This window comes from Esox lucius, chromosome 9, assembly GCF_011004845.1.
Source record: "Esox lucius isolate fEsoLuc1 chromosome 9, fEsoLuc1.pri, whole genome shotgun sequence".
NCBI lineage: Eukaryota > Metazoa > Chordata > Actinopteri > Esociformes > Esocidae > Esox > Esox lucius.
This window is the reverse complement of record NC_047577.1, coordinates 22,327,876-22,348,681: the sequence shown is the minus strand read 5'-3', so window position 1 is coordinate 22,348,681 and position 20,806 is coordinate 22,327,876. Positions and strand designations below refer to the sequence as shown.

General features: G+C 40.6%; 1 protein-coding gene across 4 annotated transcripts in view; it reads right to left on the bottom strand.

Moving 5' to 3' along the window:
• kcnh1b (potassium voltage-gated channel, subfamily H (eag-related), member 1b) overlaps nt 1–15,692 on the bottom strand; it is a 45,279-nt gene extending 29,587 nt beyond the window's left edge. The window contains exons 1-8 of one of the 4 annotated variants that reach the window (XM_034294357.1): nt 15,375–15,692; nt 14,702–14,728; nt 11,026–11,149; nt 10,553–10,659; nt 10,065–10,193; nt 9,503–9,621; nt 7,790–7,957; nt 6,850–7,074 (exon numbers count right to left, since the gene is read on the bottom strand). In XM_034294357.1, coding sequence (XP_034150248.1) covers nt 6,850–7,074; nt 7,790–7,957; nt 9,503–9,621; nt 10,065–10,193; nt 10,553–10,659; nt 11,026–11,149; nt 14,702–14,728; nt 15,375–15,447 — 972 coding nt within the window. In that variant the 5' untranslated portion in view covers nt 15,448–15,692. Of the gene's footprint in view, nt 1–6,849; nt 7,075–7,789; nt 7,958–8,936; nt 9,342–9,502; nt 9,622–10,064; nt 10,194–10,552; nt 10,660–11,025; nt 11,150–14,701; nt 14,729–15,374 lie in introns of those variants that run through there. The other 3 variants (XM_010898582.4, XM_010898583.4, XM_020049940.3) reach the window with 3 other exon arrangements.
• Between the last annotated feature and the right edge of the window lie 5,114 nt (nt 15,693–20,806).

Sequence of the window (20,806 nt, the reverse complement as noted above, 5' to 3'; positions counted from 1 at the left end):
ACAACTGAACCTTTTTCTTACCTTTCCAAAAAAGTTGGAATGGAAGGTTTTGAGTGAGGATCAGAAAGGTTAAAATTAAAAGACCACTGCAAATTGAACGCTTCTGTTCCTCATTCAAAATTTTCCTTTTCAACTATTTTGAAAAGGAAATAAAAAGGTGCAGTGGTCTCTTAATTATTTCCAGAGCTGTATATAAAGTATGTCACAATAGTGAGTACAGCCCTCACGTTTGCAAATATTTGATTATATCTTTTCATGTGACAACACTGAAGAAATGACACTTTGCTACAATGTAGCAAAGTAGTGAGCCAACACACAGCCATTAATGTCTAAACCGCTGGCAACAAAAGTGAGTACACCTCTAAGTGAAGATGTCCAATTTGGGCCCAATCAGCCATTTTCCCTCCCCGGTGTCATGTGATTCGTTAGTGTTACAAGGTGTCAGGTGTGAATGGGGAGCAGGTGTGTTAAATTTGGAGTCATCGATCTCACACTTCCTGAAACTGAGCTGCAGCACGGTGGCCAAGACCATACAGCGGTTTAACAGGACAGGTTCCACTCAGAACAGCCTTCGCCATGGTCGACCAAAAAAGTTGAGTGCACGTGCTCAGCGTCACATCAAAGGTTGTCTTTGGGAAATAGACGTATGAGTGCTGCCAGCATTGCTGAAAAGGTTAAAGGGGTGGGGGCTCAGCCTGTCAGTGCTCAGACCATACGCTGCACACGGCATGTGGTCTGAGCACTGGGGAGCTACAGTTCATTGAGGGAACCATGAATGCCAACATTTACTGTGAGATACTGAATTTGGGGTTTTCATTAGTTGTCAGTTATAATCATCAAAATTTAAAGAAATAAACACTTGAAATATATCAGTCTGTGTGGAATGAATGCATACATTATACAAGTTTCACTTTTTGAATGGAATTACTGAAATAAACCAACTTTTTGATGATATTCTAATTTTATGACCAGCACCTGTATATATATTTATATGTATATATACACACCGATCAGCTATAACATTATGACCACTGACAGGTGAAGTGAATAACACTGATAATCTTGTTATCATGGCAGTGCATCGCAGTTTATTGCATAGCAATGGAAGTAGATGGCCTGGTCTGCTGAATCACGTTGTCTTTCACATCACGTGGATGGCCGGGTGCATGTGCATCGCTTACCTGTAGAACACATGGCACCAGGATGCACTATGGGAAGAAGGCAAGCCGGCGGAGGCAGTGTGATGCTTTGGGCAATGTTCTGCAGGGAAACCTTGGGTCCTGCCATTCATGTGGATGTTACTTTGACACCTACCACCTACCTGAGCATTGTTGCAGACCATGTGCACCCTTTCATGGCAATGGTATTCCCTGATGGCATTGGCCTCTTTCATCATCACACTCTCTCCACCGGCTTGTCGTCTTCCCACAGTACATCCTGGTGCCATCATTTCCCAAGTGAAAGGTGCACATGTACACGGCATCCACATGTAAAAGGAAACGGGACTCATCGGACCAGACAACAATATTCTACTGCCCCAAGGTCCAGTTCTGACGCTGGCGTGCCCATTGTAGGTGCATTTGATGATGGTACACTCTGACCAGACTCCACAAGCCCTGCCATTTCAAAGATCCAGTCATCTGGACATAACCATTTGGCCCTTGTCAAATTCGCTCAGGTCTTTACTCCTGTCCATTTCTCCTGCATCCAACACGTTCACTAGAAGAACTGATTGTTTGCTTACCATCTAATCTACCCAGACCTTCACATGTACCCTTGTTTGGAGGTGATCGACATTATTCGCTTCAAGTGTGAGGGGTCATAAAGATTTGGCTCATCAGTGTTATATTTTATATAATATAGATTATTTTTATAGAAAGCAAACACAAAACATATTTCACTCAGGTAATGGCAGGTGAAAGAGCTTGTGGGTTTCTGAAATATTTGAACATGATGCATTTAATTCCAGCATTTGAATGAGTCACCCATATGGGGCTTCATCAAAGACTAAAAATCGCATTACCTTCTTCTGCATGCTCAATTTGAATAAAGCTCAACAGCTCGTCAAAGCTAGATTCCCTAAAACATTTAAGACTTTGTGAGGCATAATGTACAGACGGCTGAGCTGCAAAATTCATAGGCATGTCATTTCCCAAAAGGGCTAATCTGCATTTAGTTCCTTAGGCAAATGCATAATGCCTTAGGCAAATGCATAATGCAGGTTCGTTCCAACTTGTGACAATCAACTGCATCAAGCAATTTGCAATTCACCTGAGACACTTTCATAATGTAATTACTTCCAGCTTTCCTGGTTGCCCATATACCTTGCTCCATCCAAATGCTACAACATGCCCATGGGTGATAGTTTCTTCTGAACAAAGAGGATCTGGATCTGATCACCTCCCAGATGATTTCTATATCAAAAACTAACTTGAATAGTCCTGATTGTTCCCAAAAACCTATAGATCGGGCCAGGGCCAGTAAAGAGTTTAACAAAACCCTAATCTGGTGATTGCTTAGAGAAGATAAAATCGCTGATGTTCAACACCCCTAATTCTGACATTCCAGCAAACAATTTACCACCCTGTGTAATTCATTGGGAACAAAATGACATAACAACGGTCAAAGGAAACCAAAATCACAAACCAATTGAGGGCTGGATTCAAACTCACACCGAAAATAAAGTAAACAACTGAAATCACAGGTTGTTCCAATCTGCATGAATTTCATCACGGCAACTCATAATGTTACTCAGTAGTGTGTATGGCCCCACGTGCCTGTACAGTATGCACTCTCGACAACGTCTGGGCATGCACCTGATGAGACGACGGATGTTGTCCTGGGGGATCTCCTCCCAGACCTGGATCAGGGCATCAGTGAGCTCCTGGACAGTCTGTGGCATTACTTGGCTGTGTTGGATGCACCAGTACATAACTTCCCAGAGGTTCTCAATTGGATTCAGGTCTGAGGAATGTGAGAGCCACTCAATGGCATCAATGCCTTCGTTGTCCAGGAACTGCCTGCACACTCTGACCACATGAGGCCCTTCATTGTCCTGCACCAGGAGGAAACCAGGGCCCACTGTACCAGCGTAAGGTCTGACGATGGGTCTAAAGGATTTCATCCTGGTACCTAACAGCAGTCAAGGAACCATTGGCTAGCACGTGGTGGTCTGTGCGACCCTGCAAAGATATGCCTCCCCAGACAATCATTGACCCACCATCAAACCGGTCATGCTGGATGATGTTGCAGGCAGCATGACGTTCATCACGGCATCTCCAGACTCTTTCATGTCTGTCACATGTGCTCAGTATGAACCTGCTCTCATCTGTGAAGAGAAAGGGGTGCCAATGGCAGACCTGCCAAATTTGGTGTTCTTTGGTGAATGCCAATCGAGCTGCACGGTGCAGGGCTGTGAGGACAGGTCCCACTAGAGGATGTCAGGCCCTCATGCCACCCTCATGGAGTCTGTTTCTGACAGGGTCAGGGTCAGAAACATGCACATCAGTAGCCCACTAGAGGTCATTTTGTAGTGCTCTGGCAGTGCTCCTCCTGTTCCTCCTCACACAAAGGAGCAGATACCGATACTGCTGCAGGGTAGATGCCCTTCTATGGCCCTGTTGAGATTTTCTCATGTAACGGGCCGTCTCCTGGTATCTCCTCCATGCTCTTGAGACTGTACTGGGAGACACAGCAAACCTTCTTGTGACGGCACATATGGATGTGCCATCCTGGAGCAACCTGAATGGGCTGCAGGTACCGCCTCATGCTACCAGTAGTGACATGAACACTAGAAAAATGCAAAACTACAGAAGAATCAGTCAGGAAGGATAAGGAGAGAGAAATTATCTGCCACCTCCTGCAAAACAATTGCCTTTTGGGGGTTGTCTTGCTGTTGCCTCTCCAGTGCACTTGTTGTCACTTTCATTTGCACCATAAACTGGGGACATTGATTCACTATAGGTTATGCTTCGTAACTGGCCAGATTAATATCCCTGTAGTTTAATTTGCTGATGTACTGTGTTATACATATTATATATGTTAAATTGAAAGTACTGGGCTTGGGTGCAGAATGGTATCATTTGCAGCATCTATTATTGACTGGAGTATGTAGAAATGTCAAGCCTTCTGGGAAAAGACAACTTTTTGCGGGCTGTCTGTGCCAAGTACACTACCAGTGTGCCATTACAAATTGTCTCAAAGAAGCAAGCTGTTTTACACGCCTCCAATTCCTGTGTTAATTTGAATGTGTTACAGGGATCTGCTTTGCCATCTATATTCCCAGTATTGCCAAGCCATACTATTATCTGATAGTGCTTTCATATTTTGAATGTGTGCATGCTTTGACAACCCCCCCCATCCCCTCAAATAGTCATCACTATTTTCTGTTTTATTTTGATGTGACTCAGTTGTCTGTGGATGACACCATAGTATCGTGTCCCTAATGGTGCAGAGAGGTTAAAGGTAGACTCAAGAATATGACATTAAAATGCATAGCAGGGAATCCTCCTGATTACAGAGATTAAAAACAACAACAGAATTCAAATTACTAATATGTTCTAAAAGTACCCTAAACCAGTCTGGGATTTCAGTGGGTAAAAATCTACTACAAAAATAACTGTGCAAAAATATTCGGGAAACATATCTATTATGGATTTCAAACCAGGCCTTAGCCAATGCAGAAGGGCGTAACTCCAGTCCAATATGATGACTGGAGGTTAAAAACGGAATGTGGGATTTTCAAAAGGTGTTGGTGTATTGAATGTGAATCAGCTAATGGTGCAAAATGTACTCAAGACTATTACATAGTTGATGGGCAGAACAATGAGTCAATAAAACAGCCGATGGAAATGACCAACTGTAGATGTGTGCAGAGACCTGAATACATTTCTGTATTAACGTATAGGGCACTCTGACTCATTTGTTTGATTATGGGTAGCTGCAGCTCAGGAGTATGGACTGTTATCATACTTGAAATACAATCATGGGAGTGAAAAACATGTCCAGGTTAGATGCCTGCTGCAAATCCGTGATATAGATGCAGAGTGGGTAGAACCTCAGTTTGGATGGTAAATCAGTAGAACTATCACAGACTTATCTACTGCCGTCAACACTGCGATACAGATGACGAGTTGGGAGCTCTTCACTCAGCAGGCAACTCAATTAACTCAGATGCACTGGTCACTTTAGTTGCCTCCACTCAAGATTGTTTTACAGGGCGCTTTGCATAGCTGAATTAGCCATTCTGAAAAGCACACTATTTTCAACAACCTATCGCAGAGCGCTTCCAAAATACACACTCCTTTCTACAACCTTTTGCAATGTGCTTCAAAAACACCCACCCCTTTCACAACATATTGCAGTGTGTTTCAAATACACCCACGCCTTTTACAACCTATTGCAGTGTGCTTCAAAAACACCCACCCCTTTCACAACATATTGCAGTGTGTTTCAAATACACCCACGCCTTTTACAACCTATTGCAGTGTGCTTCAAAAACACCCGACCCTTTCACAACATATTGCAGTGTGTTTCAAATACACCCACGCCTTTTACAACCTATTGCAGTGTGCTTCAAAAACACCCACCCCTTTCACAACATATTGCAGTGTGTTTCAAATACACCCACGCCTTTTACAACCTATTGCAGTGTGCTTCAAACACACCCATCCCTTTCACAACATATTGCAGTGTGTTTCAAACACACCCACGCCTTTTACAACCTATTGCAGTGTGCTTCAAAAACACCCACCCCTTACACAACATATTGCAGTGTGTTTCAAATACACCCACGCCTTTTACAACCTATTGCAGTGTGCTTCAAAAACACCCACCCCTTTCACAACATATTGCAGTGTGTTTCAAATACACCCATGCCTTTTACAACCTATTGCAGTGTGCTTCAAAAACAACCACCTCTTTTACAACTTATTGCAATGTGCTTCAAAAACACCCAACCCTTTTACAACCTATTGCAGTGAGCTTCGTAAAAACGCCCACTTCTTTCATCAACCTATTGCAAAGCGCTCCCAAAAAAGCCACCCTATTCACAACCTATTGCAGACTGCTTCCAAAATGATGACCCCTTTCAACAATGTATTGCAGAGCACTTCCGAAATGGAGACTCTTTTCACAACTTACTGCAGAGCACATCTAAAATACCCACTCCTTGCAATAACCTATTGCAGAGTGATTTTGAAATGCCCATCTCTTTCAAGCACCTATTGTGGAACACTTTTCAGCATCCAGCAAGTAGCACTAGATTCAAAATATTAAATTTAATTTAAGTTATATAGCAAATGCACTTATTCAGAGCGACAAGGAGAGTACATAATTTTTCATACTGTTCTCGGAGACCAGTCCAGGCAAACTGCTACTCTTCTTGAGCAAATAACACATTTCTAAAGAATCTGGTAATGTGACAGAGCCTTCCAACTTTCACACAAGAACAGCTTCTCGGACAACATGTCACAGTTTTCTATGCATGAACATGAAATCTCAAGAGACATTTCAAGTCACATACAGTATAATTTAAATTGACTCAGCACATATGAGCTCTCGTCAGTGCAGATGAAGATTCCCTTTTGCTGAAATGACACGTGAGGTCTGCTGTAAATCGAGATTAACGTGTGAGCTGACTATCTGAGGAAAGGCTGTTCGCTTCAGTAAGCTGGGACACATTTGAAATGAAATTGCGGTTTCAGTAAATGAATAATATTAGGATGTTGAACTATATACAGTTCTACTGACGGCCTCAGTAGGTTTATGTGTGTGATTGTGTATTTTTTTATCCATCCATCCATCCATCCAGTATAAGCATAGACACCAGTCAGAAAACAAAACACAGACCTCGTCAACGTTCTCGAAGGCATTGATGACGTCGTAGGGCAGGCAGGAGAGCAGGTCAATGACGAACCATGTCTTGACATAATTCATTCGGATCAGCTTGGGGTCCGAGATCACCTCTCCAGCTGGCCCCACAAATGTGGTATGGAAGTTGAGAACAATGTCCACCAGAAAGATGACATCCACAATGCTGTCCACTACCAGCCAGGTGACGTTGTTCTGCTTGGTCTGGGACAGCATAGAATCTATTATTTTTAGGTAGTAGAGTAGAAACAGGTTCAAATAGAACATCTTTATTTCTGAAGTTGGGGCATCATGTATACTTTTGTGTTGTGACCTACTAATTGAAGTGTCTTTGGTGATTCGACCACCACAGGTCGACATGGTCGAGTTCACAAAGGCCAAAACATGATAAAATATGTTGATAATATCATGTGCTTTAAAATATCTAAATGAATATAGATTTGAGTAATCTAGAGAGCTTCTTAAAGTTTCTGTGACAAGAGATACAGTAAAACTAGTTTGCTAATACCACCTCCTCTGAAATTAGATAACTTTACAGCTTTCAACACTACTTCAAAACAACACAAAGATCTAAATGCATACCACTAATTGAAACAGATTCAGATGAAAAGGGTTGCTATTGTATATAGAATCTCTGTCATTCTCAATTAAAGCAGTGGTGATTTTTATCTCAAAGTAATTTATTATTTTGTTCAGGTTCAGTAGACCTATGTACAATACTTTCTGTTAATGTAATTTTGCAATGCACAGTAACCCAGTTTGGGAAACCCTTATTTGAGTAGTGCCACAGAGACTATTTTTGTCTTTGAGCGGTAATTTTCTTTACAGCTTGTAAATGATCATTACGAGTAGCATAATGTTAGGAATAAAAAAAAAGTGTTGGGCTTAGGTTAAGGCTTAGTTTGAGTATAGTTCAGACCTTAAATGAAACATTGTAGGGAACCATGATGGCTGTGTAGAAGGTGAGGATGAGGATGACCCAATCCCAGGTGGTCTTGAAGGTGCAGTAGTGCAGGATGATGTGTGGAGGGGTTTTAGGTGTTTCCTGCTTGTATTGCGGGAGAATGTCTGAGCCCAGCTGGAGAACCTGGTTTAAGGGGGAAATGGGTTGTCACAGTTCAAGAATGAAATTATATTTAATAGCTAACTAACTACCTTCAATTAGCCTGGTGGAACCAAAATGATTTCTGCATAGAATCAAATTAAAAGTTATTTGTCAATAATGGTAGAAAGTTAAAATAGTTTCACAAGGAATGTTTACACTGTGATACAAATGAAATGAACAAGAAAAAAGCTCTGTATTTACCGCACAGAGTAATTGTGCAGAGGTACTACAAATTGTTAAGGTTTATGCACACGTGGAAGTAGCAATGGACAGTTGGAGCAACAACTTAAGTGATGGGTGTGTCTGAGTGTGTCTGTATGTATGTTGAGTGTAAGTATGTGTGAGGAGGTGTAGTCAGTATATAAAGTCAGTCGGTAAGCACTCTCTTGACTTCTGCTTTTCACTAATTCAAGTGCTTTTCTATTCTATTTCTATTCCATTTTTATGTTGATGTCTTCTTGTAACACAATGAGAAATCAAAATAGTAAGTATGCGCAAAAATAATAACAGCACCGTGTGATCTTTCGGACAAAACAATGGGAGTACAATTCAAATTCAACTAGCTTTTACTTCCTGGTAGGAACTTTGAGTGTGGTGATGAATGGCACATATGAGGCACTAAATAACATAGAATACATGTAGGCTACAGTAAAGGTATAGAAGCATAGACACATTCAGTGGGCCGTGTAGCTCAGTTGGCAGAATATGGCGAAGGGTTGTTGTTTCCCATGGGGTGTCAGTACAAAATGTTTGTAAATATATCCACCAACTACTGTAATGTGATCTTGTGTTAGGAAGAGTATGAATCCCGATGTACCTTTGCGTTCCATAAAATATTTTTTAATTAATTAAAAACTCAAGAAAACTGATTAAACTTTCCAGGATCAACAAAAATATATATTTTTTTTACCTAAACTGTTGAGCATATCTTCCTATTAGTAAACAGAGCTCCTTATCTTACCATCTAAACCGGATCATCTTCTGTTCCACCGTTTTCCCAGAAACAGGATGTTGCTGGAAGATGGTGGATTTAAAACATTTTGGACTGGTCCCAGAAGATGTCAGAGGGAAAATCTACCCAAACAGTCAGTTCTCTAGGGACTTCTAGAGGACTAAAGACCATACAAGCCAACAAGCATTGCAGTATTGTTATTTACTCTGTAGACTAAAGCATGGACTGCATTGTCTGAGTAAAATAATTTAACTTTGGCTATGATAATTGTGTCAAATCAATCATTTTGCTTGTCAGTTTACAATTATACTAATTTGAACTAATCATAAAGTGCATAAACTAACTATAAATCACTCATAGGTAATTTGCTAACTTACTAACCCTGGAAGCCATGGGTTTTGCAGTCTACTGTTTTCAGAATGGAAAGACAATTTACCTCAGAAGTAGCGAGTAAGTACAGAAACAGTATTAGTCCCTCTGTCTGAAGTTAAACTGAAGTGGGCCTTGGAATACGAGACACACTCAGGCAGATGACATGTACTTATCAACAGGGCATAGAGAGTAATGCATTCTACCTCAGCCAGACGAGAGTGCTTGTGGACGTTTTCTCCTTTGTGGACGGTGGGAGCCAGCTGCTGCAACACTCCCCGGCTGCTCGTCAAAGCCCGGGTGAGCCGAGCGAATTTACCCCATCCTGAAAAATAGACAAAGACACATTGGGAATACTGAAACCATCCAGTTTGGTTGACCATTTTAGCCTTTAGCCTGTCAGTCGACACTTTAAAGGCGGCTACTAGTTAGGCATATCTGTAGATATGAAAATATTATATATATGTATTTTATATATCAGACATTATTCAAATACATAGCAAATACTTTTAAATTGGCCTTCATTTTCTGAAGACATAACCTTGCAGTTGATTTGTATTTCTGAGAGTCTGAAGTTATTAGACAGAATAAGTGTCTCCCTGTGAAATATTATATTGCGCATTTGATAGTTCTCTGAATTGCTTCAGCAATACAAGGTTTTTACGGTCCAAAACATTTTCTTCAAAATTCATTCTACAATTCCCACTAGTTCATGTCTTTAATAAATACAGTCTTTCTTAGATAATCAGATTTCTGTGTCAAACTTACCTTTCACAGAGTCATCCTCTATTGGCTGCTTGAACGCAGTTATGTCACTGAAGGTGCACAGAAACAGCACCACCTTGTCCTGCTCATTCCTAATAGGAGCGATCTTAACAAAGAACCAAACTGGCATCCCTGTAAGTAACACAAACATGGTTATAGATAACCCTTTAATTTAAGTTTAGTGTCATTAATTGAATTGTATTAATAAAAGTTCAAATTGAATGTGTTAAATTAAAGCATGTTGTTACAATCCATTATAATGCAGTTATAATACGTTATGACCACTTGATGTTGTTATTGTCATGTAATGATCCTGAATAAATACTAGCTTGTGTTTCAGTCTGTCAATCTGTTGATACATGAAGATGTCATCCTAACTAATATATCATTTGATTCAAAAATAGGCTGATACATGCTTACTACAGCTGCAGAGTAAGTTGTCTAACATAACTGGATTTTAAATGATTAACTCAAGCAATAATAACACATACGATTCTTTTTATACATGAGAATTTCAAATGAATTCATCTCATAATTCTCAAAGGTCAGTCGGACTTTCTCCCCCGTCTCCTTGTCCGTGAGCTCGCCATACATGAAACTGAAAGAAGAAAATTGTTGTTGGTGGTCTTGTAAATATATAACAAATGAAAGAAGACAATTAATTAAGCCTCTAGCCAAATGCCTGTTTATGTAAACATGAAGGAAGAGATAACACTCGTTTGAAATGAATCAGTCATCTGAAAAGGCTCACAAAAACCTGCATTCCTCAAATAAAATAAAACCATCTGCAAATGCATTGTCCAATACAACAAATGTTAGTTTAACATTAAACTTTAAATATGTGTTCTACTTTTGAGTTTGAATTGAATTTAAGTATGTGTTCTACATTTTGATTTTGCCTTTCAAGGTGCAATCTGCAGCTCAAACAATAACAGGTTTTGAAGCAATCAAAGAAGCAAAATACCTGCATGTGCTACTCTTCTGCATGACCTCAGCACGGTGGTAACCAGAGAGCTTGCAGAAGCCATCGTTGCTGTAAACAATGGGCCAGTCCACAATCTGGGCATTGCCCAGAACAAAGTTGGTATCTGCCCAGGGAGGGAAAACACCATTAAACCTTGTTCAGACAGAACTGCTAGAAAAAGGTTTGCTCTTTATTTTTATAGCACTTATAGTAAACCACCACTATTACTACCTCGAATACTACTACAATTACTATTACCAATACACTTACTACTACTAGTAATAATACTGCTACGACAATTCGACTATTACTACCACTACAACTGCCTTAACCCCCTCAATTATAGACGACATTTGTATCATTATGATCAGTGGGCCCTTCCAAACCATGGGTCCCATGAATAAGATCCACCTTTGAAAACCTTAGCGACATCCCAAAGTTCTATGACCAGTAACTAAAAATTGGATGTAAGTCTTGTAATTTCGTTAAATTGCTATCAACACTGATAGTCAGCTAATCAATAGAATTTGGTAAAAACCAAGTATTACTGAGTTTTACTAAAACACTGAGCCTTACGGTATATTGTAAAATGATAACTTTTACCGTCTAAATCAGATAGCCTTATTATCGCATTGTAAATGAAAGTGCAACCCAGCAAGCTATTTGTATGTTAAAGAATACTTAGTATACTAACTTGTACATATGTAAGACCAACTATAGCATATGAAACTAAAAGAATGTTTAATGATTCAACTATTAAAATAACGTGAAAGCCAGTGCCTGAAGCGTTGCCATCATAATACAGCATATTGACAAAGATGTTTACTTGTTGTGGAAATTGAATCTGAGCTTTCTGCAACAAGGTGGAGAAGCGGGTGGAAAATGTGTCAGTGAAATCAATGTGCTGGTGACAAAATCAATGACTTTCACTGTTGTCTAACAGATGATAAACCTATTACGGTCCAGTTGGATTGCCTGCCTATATTAATGGCATTTATTTAATCTACATTTATTTACCTTCCTTCTAGCAGTGACCAAGGTACATAATAAGCAAAGTGTACCTGCTATTACTGGTTTGTGTGGTTGTCCCACTGAGCTATCTTAAGATGAATGCACCGACTGGAAGTCGCTCTGTATAAGAGCATCTGCTAAATGACTGAAATGTGAATGTACATTTGCAAAAAGTTACATTGAACCACATCTTTCAGATTCAGTGCCTGTATCCATTATAACAGATGTCTAATCCTGGAAACAGGACTGGCCTGATTTTCATATTGCAATCAGACGGGAACATTTTCACTGGCTGGGCATTTTGTGCCAGTCATTGTAACGCCAATCACAGCTAGTTAGTCAGTGAGGCAGCAGAAGACATGACCTCAGAAGATCCTGTGTTTAACTCTCAGGCATCACTTCTTAGACTATTCATCATTGTGTCGTTCTGGGGCCCAGTTGTAGCTGATGAGCCAGCACATTTCAAGCAGCTGTTTTTTTTTGCCCTCCAACCTTTGTAGTTCCTGTCCAAAAACACTCAGACAAAACTGAGCAAGGGCTACACCATTTGTGAAGGTTTCTGGGACCATTATACATAATATATGTCAAGACGGGAAGTAATAGTCTCCCCAGCATTTAATTTCTTCAATTAAAACTTACTGTGGGTCAAATGTAATGGGCTAGTCGGCCAGATCAAGCTATAATTAAATATCTCACTAACCCCTGATCAAGTTACCCCCTGATATGAGGTGACGATCTGGGATCACGGAGTCAGGGCATATTGCGGTGTCAGGCAAGGTTGCTTTGCCCCCTCTCGCTCTACTGTCTCCTAGTGGTTGGTTCTGCATCTGCAAGCTCAATGGCAGATGCTGTTAATTAAAGGAATTCTTCTTGAAGTGCATATGTGCTGGAAAGCATTTCTTGGTGAAGCGAGGAGTATGGCTGGAAGCACAACGTTTTAGCAAAATAAGAAGAAATGTCTTGATACATTAGAAGAAACGTCTTGACCTCCAACTCTGCCTCCCAGCCAAGTGTTGCTCCAAGGAGGCAAGCCCATGAGTGTTGCAACACTTCTTTTAACAATACACTGTAAGCATTTGGGGACTTAGACCAATTTCTGTAGTTTTGAAAGTGAAATGTTTTCCCATTCCTGCTTGATACATGTTAACAAATGCACCCCCATACCATCATGGATGTTGGCTTTTGAACTGCACGCTGATAAGAAGCCAGATGGTCCCTGTCCTCTTTAGTCTGGAGGATGCCACATCCATGATTCCCAAAAAGAATTACACATTTTGATTCTTCAGACCACAGGACAGTTCTCCACTTCGCCTGAGTCCATCTTAAATTATCTTTTGCCCAAAGAAGGCAGTGGCTCTGGATCTTGTTTATTTATGGTATCTTCTTTCCATGGCAGAGTTGTAACTTGCATTTGAACGCAGCGACGTACCATGTTCACACACAATGGATTTCCGAAGTGTTCCTGAGCCCATGCTCAGTGATGTCCACTACAGAATTGCATATGTTTTTAATGCAGTGCTGTCTGAGGGCCCAAAGATCACAGCAATCCAATAGTGGTTTTCAGCCTTGTCCCTTGCATACAGAGACTTCTCTGGATTCTCTGAATCTTTTAATGATATTATGTACCATACATGAGATAACCAAACTCTTTGTAATTTTACATTGAGAAACGTTATTCTTAAATTGTTGCACTATTTCATGTGAACCCCTCCCCATCCTCACTTCTGACAGACCCATCCTTTCTGGAATTACTTTTTAATACCCAATCATGTTACTGAACTGTTCCCAATTGACCTAATTAGTTTTGTGATATTCCACCAGGTTTAGTTTTTTTAGCATTACACAACTTTCCCAGTCCTTTGTTGACTCTGTCCCAGCTTTTTTGAAACGTTTTGTTGGCATCAAATTCAAAGTGGGCATATATTTCTAAATGTTTTGCACATCATTGCATTCTGTTTTATTAAAAATGTTATCAGTGTACCAACTTTTTTGGAAATGGGGTTGTAGCTCAATTGAATTTCAAAATGCCAATGTGTCCCCTGAGCCAAATGGTTCTTCCAGCCCTTTTATTCATTCACATCTAAAGACATCCTACCGATTTCTTCATGATTTAGTGTTATTGTCACTCTTTTCCTCACACTTTAAACGTATATGTTGTTTCACTGCAATTGAGGAACAATTTTCACTGTACAGACCCACATAAGACTGCCACCACACCCTCACAAAACCATCAAACACGTTGGGTATGTCAAAACAGACTATGTCACAGGAATGACACAATGCCCTGAAAACATGCAGAGTCATATGGAAACTCAATGGAATGTATATACTAAGGCTTGTAATTGCATCACGTCTGCATCAAGTCTGGGACTCATTGTTACCTTAAACAAATTCAACTTACAAAGCAACGGTTAACATTTTAGCTGTTTGCTTCCTTAACCATTATTAATAAACAATTTGATCAACTTTAAAACAAGGGATTGCATTGGGAAAGACAACAGAGGAAGCAAGAACAGTACAAGGAATTTTTCAGGGTGAAGCTATACAGCATAATTAAGATCAATTAAATAAAAAGTGAAGGACAGAAATGATTCAACAGAACACAAACAAATGGTGAATTACTGGGAAGCAACATATATGAGACACGACTTTAAAAAATTTGTACCTGTCTGTCTATGTGATAATGTCCAAACTGAAAAGTTAAAAAGAATGTGGTTAAAGCTAGACAAAAAAACAGTGTTGAGATATATATTCTATAAAGTAAACTAAATAAAAGTTCCCCTGCCAAGCACATCACATAAAGAATAAGTCAACAGTATGCTTTCAATGGATTAAAGAATAGATTCCCTTTGCCCAACATCTCATGTTCTTCTAGAAAGAAGCAACTTTTAGAGGTCTTTTAATTCTGAAATAGTCTTTAAGAAACTATACACTTTAACTTAGGTTAATAGAATATGTATGCCAATACGTTTTAATTTTGTTATATTATGCAGCAATCATGTGGAATACAGTGGAAGTACAGTTCACTTCTAAGTACAGCAGTTGCATAGATCCATGTATTCCATGTTTTTTTTATTTTTTATGTAAGGACAATATCTAATATATTATCTTATTTTTTAATTGTGAGAACATGATTTATGTTTACCTAGCTTATTGTATAAATGTATTTATCAAATAGGTTAGTAAAAAATATAAATGGTTTAAAATGAATACAGCTATTGCTAGTTTACTCCTTTTGTTGTCCGGAATGCTTGTTATTCAGCATTTTATTTTCATTGATGGATAATATAATCCAAAGTGTCTCTTCTACACAAAATAAAAATGAATGATCTTCCTACCATTGGACCTTCGGACGATGTTCTCGAGAAAAGTGTTTTGCGGGGCCACAAGTCCTCGACGTCCACCTGCCATCCCGCCTTGTCATTCAACGTCGGTCAGAAGAAAACGCTTTTAGAGTGGAAGGATCCCTGACATATCCGCAGGACAATACTTATTCTCAGATCTTCGCTCTGCTGCTTTCATGGTCCCTTTTCTGCTTAGATATGAGCAGAAGTATCTCTCACCTCGTGCTGTTCGACCGCTCGTTCCGTAACGGTGCTCCCCCTGTCGAAGAAGCGATGCATGCAGAGCCCGCATCACCTGTCTCTCGTCTCGCATCTTTGCCCGCACACACACACACACACACACACACATTCCCCCACCCCTCCCCCATCGCTTGAGACTTGATGGATCTACAATCATATGAAGGAATACGGAGTAGGCTAAACAAATCTGGCTATGCTCACGTTGTTACTGGTATCTCGAAATTAGGTGGAAAAACCGTGATTGGTAAATTATTTTTTATTGTTGTTTTGCACAGAAGGTTCCGGGCAAGCATGACTCATCCAAGTCGCTATTGCATGCAGGTCATAATGATTCGAATATCTGTATATAGATCGTGCGTCTGCCGCTTTCAGGAGTGTAAGGACTGGCATCTAAAGGACACCACATATTTGAAGGACACACAATCACAGAGAAAGAGAAAGGGGGAAAGGAGACAAGTTGCAGATAGTCCTCTAGTGGTTTCCCTAGTTGAATGACACCCACGATAATACACTCACCTAAAGGATTATTAGGAACACCTGTTAAATTTTTCATTAATGCAATTATCTAATCAACCAATCACATGGCAGTTGCTTCAATGCATTTAGGGGTGTGGTCCTGGTCAAGACAATCTCCTGAACTCCAAACTGAATGTCAGAATGGGAAAGAAAGATGATTTAAGCAATTTTGAGCGTGGCATGGTTGTTGGTGCCACACGGGCCGGTCTGAGTATTTCACAATCTGCTCAGTTACTGGGATTTTCACGCACAACCATTTCTAGGGTTTACAAAGAATAGTGTGAATAGGGAAAAACATCCAGTATGCGGCAGTCCTGTGGGCGAAAATGCCTTGTTGATGCTAGAGGTCAGAGGAGAATGGACCAACTGATTCAAGCTGATAAAAGAGCAAGTTTGACTGAAATAACCACTCGTTACAACCAAGGTATGCAGCAAAGCATTTGTGAAGCCACAACATGCACAACCTTGAGGCGGATGGGCTACAACAGCAGAAGACCCCACCGGGTACCACTCATCTCCACTACAAATAGCAAAGAGAGGCTACAATTTGCACAAGCTCACCACAATTGGACAGTTGAAGACTGGAATAATGTTGCCTGGTCTGATGAGTCTCGATTTCTGTTGAGACATTCAGATGGTAGAGTCAGAATTTGGCGTAAACAGAATGAGAACATGGATCCAGCATGCTTTGTTACCACTGTGCAGGCTGGTGGTGGTGGTGTAATGGTGTGGGGGATGTTTTTTTGGGACACTTTAGGCCCCTTAGTGCCAATTGGGCATTGTTTAAATGCCACGGCATACCTGAGCATTGTTTCTGACCATGTCCATCCCTTTATGACCACCATGTACCCATCCTCTGATGGCTACTTCCAGCAGGATAATGCACCATGTCACAAAGATCGAATCATTTCAAATTGGTTTCTTGAACATGACAATGAGTTCACTGTACTGAAATGGCCCCCACAGTCACCAGATCTCAACCCAATAGAGCATCTTTGGGATGTGGTGGAACGGGAGCTTTGTGCCCTGGATGTGCATCCCACAAATCTCCATCAACTGCAAGATGCTATCCTATCAATATGGGCCAACATTTCTAAAGAATGCTTTCAGCACCTTGTTGAATCAATGCCATGTAGAATTAAGGCAGTTCTGAAGGCGAAAGGGGGTCAAACACAGTATTAGTATGGGGTTCCTAATAATCCTTTATGTGAGTGTATATTGAGGGTATAGGCTCATTATGGTGTCACCATACAATAACTGATTTGAGTGTTAGTTTTAAAAATAAAAACACAAAAGGATTTCCGAAGTTGTATTTATTATGCCAAGGGTTGAATATTTTACAAGGCATTTTAAATAAAGATACTGTATATCCACTGCTTTCGTAACATGTTTTCAAACCCATTCACTTTCTCCCTATTTGTATTAAGTTATAGAATTAATTTATAATTAATTCATTATATATTTTTTATATTATATAAGTTTTTAGAATCAAATATCTCATATACACAAGTATGCAGACCCAAAACTGAGCTCAGATGCATCCTGTGTCCTGTGTCATCATTGAAATGCCTATAGAACTGAAATTCAGTCCATATGTGTGGCAAATTCTATTGACAGTATGTTATTTAGAAAGGCAAACACATGTCTAAATGAGATCCCACACTTCACAGTGGATGTCAGAGCTAAAAAACAAGTCCAAAGACATATCTGTAAACCTTAGAGATAGAATTCTAGAAGCATAGATAAAGCTGTTGTAATTGTGATGTTTTATTTTGTGTGTTTTTATTGTTGTAATACAGGGCACATCTGTAAAAAAACACCACTGTGTTCAGTTGATTTCTCTGTATGAATCAAGGGGGGGAAAGGGAAGCTACTAAAACAATAATTTGACACTGAAAGTTGCCAGGAGCACAGTGGACTTTATACTTGTGAAATGTAAGAAGTTTGGAACTACCAAGACTCTTCCTAGAGTGGGGCTTCTGGCCAATCACAAAGGGCTTTGGTCAGGAAGGTGACCAAGAACCCAATGACACCTCTAATAAAGCTACTGAGCTCCTCTGCAGAGATGGGGAGATCCTGACAGCTGTCTCTGCAGCACCCCATCAATCAGGACTTTGTGGTTGAATGGCTAGATGGAAGCCACTTGAGTAAAAGGCATTTGGCATGCCTCCTGCAGTACTCAAAGAACATGAGGAAAATAATTCACAGGTCTGATGAGACTGAAATGAAACTATTAAGCATGGCTGAATGGAGCAAAATACAGCAAGATCCTTGAAGAAAACCTGATGTAGCATGCACAGGCTGGGGTGAATGTTCATCTGTAAGCATGACAATGACCCTAAAGTGGATTTGGGCCAAGTCTGTAAACATCCTTTGGTTGGTCCAACCAAACCCTGGACTTGAAACCCACAGAACATTTGCAGGGAGCCCTGAAGAGCACAGTAAACCAATGATCCCAATCCACTTTGAGAGGATCTACATGGAATAGGAGCAACTACACAAATCCAAGTTGGTAGAGGCATCCACAAGGAGATTAAAAAAGCTGTGATTGCTGCTAAATACATCCGATATTTCAGTTTTTTAACATTTCAAATTCATTTCAAATTCTTGTTTTCGCTTTGTGTTTGTAGGGTATTGCATCTTGATTTAAGGCAATAAAATGAATGCAATCAATTAGAAATGCAGTCTATAATACAACAAAATGTGCAGAAAGTGAACTGAATACTGTATAGTATACATCAATCAGCCATAACATTATGACCACCTGCCGAAAATATTGTGTAGGTCCCCTTTTGCCGCCAAATCAGCCCTAACTCATCGAGGCATGGAATCCACTAGACCTCTGAAGGTGGTCTGTGTACTGTATCTGGCACCAATCTGGCACAAATTGCGATTTGGGGCCTCCATGGATTGGACCAGTTTGTCAAGCACATCCCACAGATGCTCGATTGGATTGAGATCTGGGGAATTTGGACGACAAGTGAACACCTTATGCTCATTGTTGTGTTCCTCAAACCATTCCTGAACCAATTTTTCTTTGTGGCAGGACTCATTATTCTGCTGAAAATGGCCAGTGCCATCACAGAAAACGGTTGCTATGAAAGGGTGCACATGGTCTGCAACAATGCTCAGGTAGGTGGTAGGTGTCAAAGTAACATCCACATGAATGGCAGGACCCAAGGTTTCCCAGCAGAACATTGCGCAAAGCATCACACTGCCTCTGTTGGTTTGCCTCCTTCCCATAGTGCATCTTGGTGCCATGTGTTCTCCAGGTAAGCAATGCACACGCACCTGGCAATCCATGTGATGTATAAGGAAACATTATTCATCAGACCAAGCCACCTTTCTCCATTTCTCCGTGGTCCAGTTCTGATGCTCACATGCCCATTGTAGGTGCTTTCGGCAGTGGTGTGGGGGTCAGCATGGGCACCCTGACTGGTCAGCGGCTACGCAGCAACAAGCTGCGATGTACTGTGTATTCTGACACCTTTCTATTAGCACTAGCATTAACTTTTTCAACAATTGTAGCTACAGTAGCTGTCTGTTGGATTGGACCACCCGGGCCACATGCATCAATGACCATGACCCTGTCCTTCCTTGGGCCACTGTTGATAGGTACTGACCACTGCAGACCGGGAACACCCCACAAAGGCTGCAGTTTTGGAATTGTTCTGACCCCAGTCATATAGCCATCACAATTTGGCCCTTGTCAAAGTTGCTCAGATTCTTATGCTTGCCTATTTTTCCTGCTTCTAACACATCAAAATTGAGGACAGAATATTCCCTTGCTGCCAAATATATCCCACCCACTGACAGGTGCCATGATAATGAGATTATCTGTGTTATTAACTTCACCTGTCAGTGGTCAGAATGTTATGGCTGATCGGTGTATGTACTGTACGTGTATGTATATACAGCTCCGGAAAACATTAAGAGACCACTGCACCTTTTTCTTTCTTTTCCAAAAAAGTAGAAACAGAAGGTTTTGAGTGAGGACCAGAAGGGTTCAATTTGCATTGGTCTCTTAATTTTAACCCTGTTCTTCACTCAAAAGCTTCTTTTTCAAATGTTTTGGAAAGGAAAGAAAAAGGTGCAGTGGTCTCTTAGTTTTTTATGGAGATGCATTTACACTGCTCCAAAAAACTAAGGGAACACTTAAATCACACATCGGGTCTCGATGAATGAAATGTATAAAAGATCAAGATCTTACTGAACATTGTGGAATTTATTGACAACAAAATGACGTTACAACGGTCAATGGAAACCAAAATCACCATCCGACTGAGGGCTGGTTTCAAACTCACACCAAAAATCAAAGTAAACAATTGAAATCACAGGCTGTTTCAACTCACAGCAAACTCATAATGTGTCTCAGTAGTGTGTATGGCCCCCACATGCCTATATGCACTTCCACCAGGTCTGAGCATGTTCCTGATGAGACGGCGGATGGTGTCCTGGGGGATCTCCTCCCAGACCTGGATCAGGGTACCGGTGGGCTCCTGGACAGTCTGTGGTGCTACTTGGCAGAGTCAGATGCACCGATACACAACGTCCCAGAGGTTCTCAACTGGATTCAGGTCTGGGGAACGTAAGGGTCAGTCAATGGCATCAATGTCTTTGTCATCCAGGAACTGCCCACACACTCTAGACGTGAGGCCGGGCATTTTCCT